This window comes from Tupaia chinensis, unplaced genomic scaffold, assembly GCF_000334495.1.
Source record: "Tupaia chinensis unplaced genomic scaffold, TupChi_1.0 Scaffold143532_1, whole genome shotgun sequence".
NCBI lineage: Eukaryota > Metazoa > Chordata > Mammalia > Scandentia > Tupaiidae > Tupaia > Tupaia belangeri.
The window spans coordinates 23,176-26,115 of record NW_006203376.1 but is presented as its reverse complement, the minus strand read 5'-3'; the positions used below and the strand labels follow the sequence as shown (position 1 = coordinate 26,115).

The following is a 2,940-nucleotide window of genomic DNA, read 5'->3' as shown; positions in this document are numbered from 1 at the left end:
GAAACAGCAGCAATGAGAGAGATGGTCAAAACACAAAGGGAACTCATCTCAGCAGTAGTCTCTTCACTCTCCTTGCCCAGGTCTATACTGAGTTTTTATAGTTTGCTGAAATAGGGGATGTGTACTTCTATTTCATCTTCTAGCTGAATCTCTCAAGCTCTACCCCAGGTGCTCTTGATCCTCAGGGACTGGAATCAACTCTATAAAATGAGAACGAAATGTATAAGTTATCAGATGACTGATAAGAGCACAGAGGCACAAGAGAAATGAGAAAAAGAAGTATCTCTCACTCAAGAAAATGGAACAATCTTCCCTTAACCATAGACAGCACAAAAGAATTTATAGAAATGTCAGAAAAAGAATTCAGAACATTCGTGGTATAACAATTGAATGAGATGAAAGGAAAACAGACAACCAACATAAAGAGAAGGGAAAGCCCTTTCATGACTTGAAGGAGGATATAGACACCATTAAAAAAAATCAAACAGCACTTCTAGAGATGAAGACTCTAATACGGGAAAACAAAACCTCCCTTGAAAGCATTAATAACTGATTAGGCCATGCAGAAGAACGGAAATCTGATATGGAAGACAAAATGTCTGACTTAGATAAAACAAACAAACAAAAGGAACAAAAATAACAAGAATAAAATAGAAAAGAGAGCAGCATGCTTGAGGACTATACTAGGCACCATTAAACACATAAATATCCAAATAATAGATATCCCAGAAGTTGATAGTGACATAGAAGATCTATACTATAAATTACTTGCAGAAAATTTTCCAAGCCTAGAGAAACATTCAGACATGCAAACCCAAGGTATAAAAAGGAGTCAAATAGAATCAACCTAAGAAGATCCTGTCCATGGCACATCATAGCCAGATTGGTCAAAATAAAAGATGACAAAAAGAGTATAAAAACGGCTAGAGAGAAATGTCTGCTTACTTACAAATGTTTTCCTTTTAGGCTAACAAGACCTCTCAACAAAGTAACACAGACAAGGAAAGAATGGGAAGATGTATGCAAAACATTAAAAGCAAAACAATTTCAACCAAGAATGTTATGTCCAGCAAGATTATCCTTCACATGTGAAGAAAAAATGGAAGTATTCCTAAATAAATACTGAAAGAATTCAACACTAGACAAGATCTTCAAAAAATCTTGAAAGGATTATTACATTAAGAAAAATAGAGACAAAAAGAAATAGAGAGCAAGAAAAAATCAAGAAAATGGCTAACAAAATGGCAGGGATCAGTCTAAAAACACATATAATAGCACTGATATTTTTTAAAAGTATTTATTTAACTTCATTCATTTATTTATTCATTTTTATTTGACCAGAGAGGCACAGAGTGAGAGAGGAGAAGTAGGAAAGCTGGCCACCAGGTCCGGTACAGGAATTGCAGTCAGCCATGTGGGAGTCCATTGCTACTAGCTACCACACCATCTGCCATCACCAGCATTGAATGTTAGTGGGTTAGATTTTAAAATCAAAGGGCACAAACTTCTATGGTTTAACAGACAGACAAGCCAAGAGCCTACTATTTTCTGCCTATAAGAAAAGCGCCTCACGGAACCAGCAGTTAGTGTAATGGCTATGTCGCTGGACTCCCACGTAGTCGACCGCGGTTCAAGTCCCAGACCTGGTGACTTAAACTAACGCCAGGCGTATGTGCGTGTGTGCCCAAGATCCCGAGAGAAGAATGGAAGAGAAGGGATTGTGGCATGGCCATCGCCCCTGGGGGGCTTTTTATCTATCTGTCTGTCTGGTGAGCACGTGTGCCCCTATAGCAAAAAAAAAATAAAAAATAAAAAATAAAAACTCTCCAAAAAAAGGAACATGAAAAGTGCCTCACAGAGAAAGACATACATACATTGTACGTGAAGTGCTGGAAAAAGATATCCCATGCAAATGGAAAAAATAACTTAAAAAATTGGAGTTGTAATAATGGTATCAGAGAAAACAGACTTTATGGAAACTGGAAGAAGAGGGGAAAAAGGAAACTATATAGTACTAGAAAGGGTAATTCACCAAAAAAATAAAAACCTATAGGTATCCGTGCACCCAACCCTGAGAACATTGAAATACATGAGAGAAATTCTGTTAACTCTACAGGGAGAGATAGACTACAACACAATAATAGTTGGGAATTTCAGCACTCACTATCTTATCTGAACAGATAACCTGGACACAATAGATCGAATAAAATTCCAATAAGGAAAGAGATACATGATCAAAGTGATAACATAAATCAAAAGAACTTGATAGACATCTGTATAACTAATCATCTAACAACCACAAAATATACATTTTCTCACCAGCAGATGAAACATTTTGAAATAGTGACCATTTGATGGGGGCACAAAAGAAGCCTAAACATAATCAAAGGTATAGAAAATATATCCAGCATCTACCTTGACCACAGTGTAATTAAACTGCAGAAAAATACCTCAAAACTTCACAAATACATGGAAAGTGAACAATCTACTCCTGAATCACTTCACAACCCCTGAAGAAATTAAAACTAAATCAAATAATTCATTGAAACCATAATGATCATTTGAGTTTTCATAAGCTGTGGGATACTGCAAAGCAGATATGAGGGAGTAGTGCCCACAAGAAAAAAAAAATGAAAAGTGACAAATACACAGCCTAACAATACATGTCAGGGAACTGGAAGAAATACCAAGGTAAAAGACGTAATTAACATTTATACATAAATACATAAAGTAGAAAATGAACTGCACAGAAAATAATTGAATCCAAAAATGTTTTGAGAAGATAAACAAAATTGTCACACCATTACCTAGACTAAGAACAGAGAAAAGAACCAGATAAATCTTATCAGCAGTGAAACAGTCAATATTAGAACACACATAACAAAAATACAAAAGATCATCAGAGAATAATACAAGTGATTATACACGAACAAAAAAGAA

At 35.6% G+C, this 2,940-nt stretch overlaps 1 protein-coding gene across 1 annotated transcript in view; it reads left to right on the top strand.

Annotated features, from left to right (window-relative positions):
- The first annotated feature begins 1,948 nt into the window (after nt 1-1,948).
- LOC102498452 (uncharacterized) overlaps nt 1,949-2,940 on the top strand; it is a 23,858-nt gene continuing 22,866 nt past the window's right edge. Inside the window, exon 1 of the mRNA XM_006163897.2 lies at nt 1,949-2,023. Coding sequence (XP_006163959.2) covers nt 1,949-2,023 — 75 coding nt within the window. The remainder of the gene's footprint in view (nt 2,024-2,940) is intronic.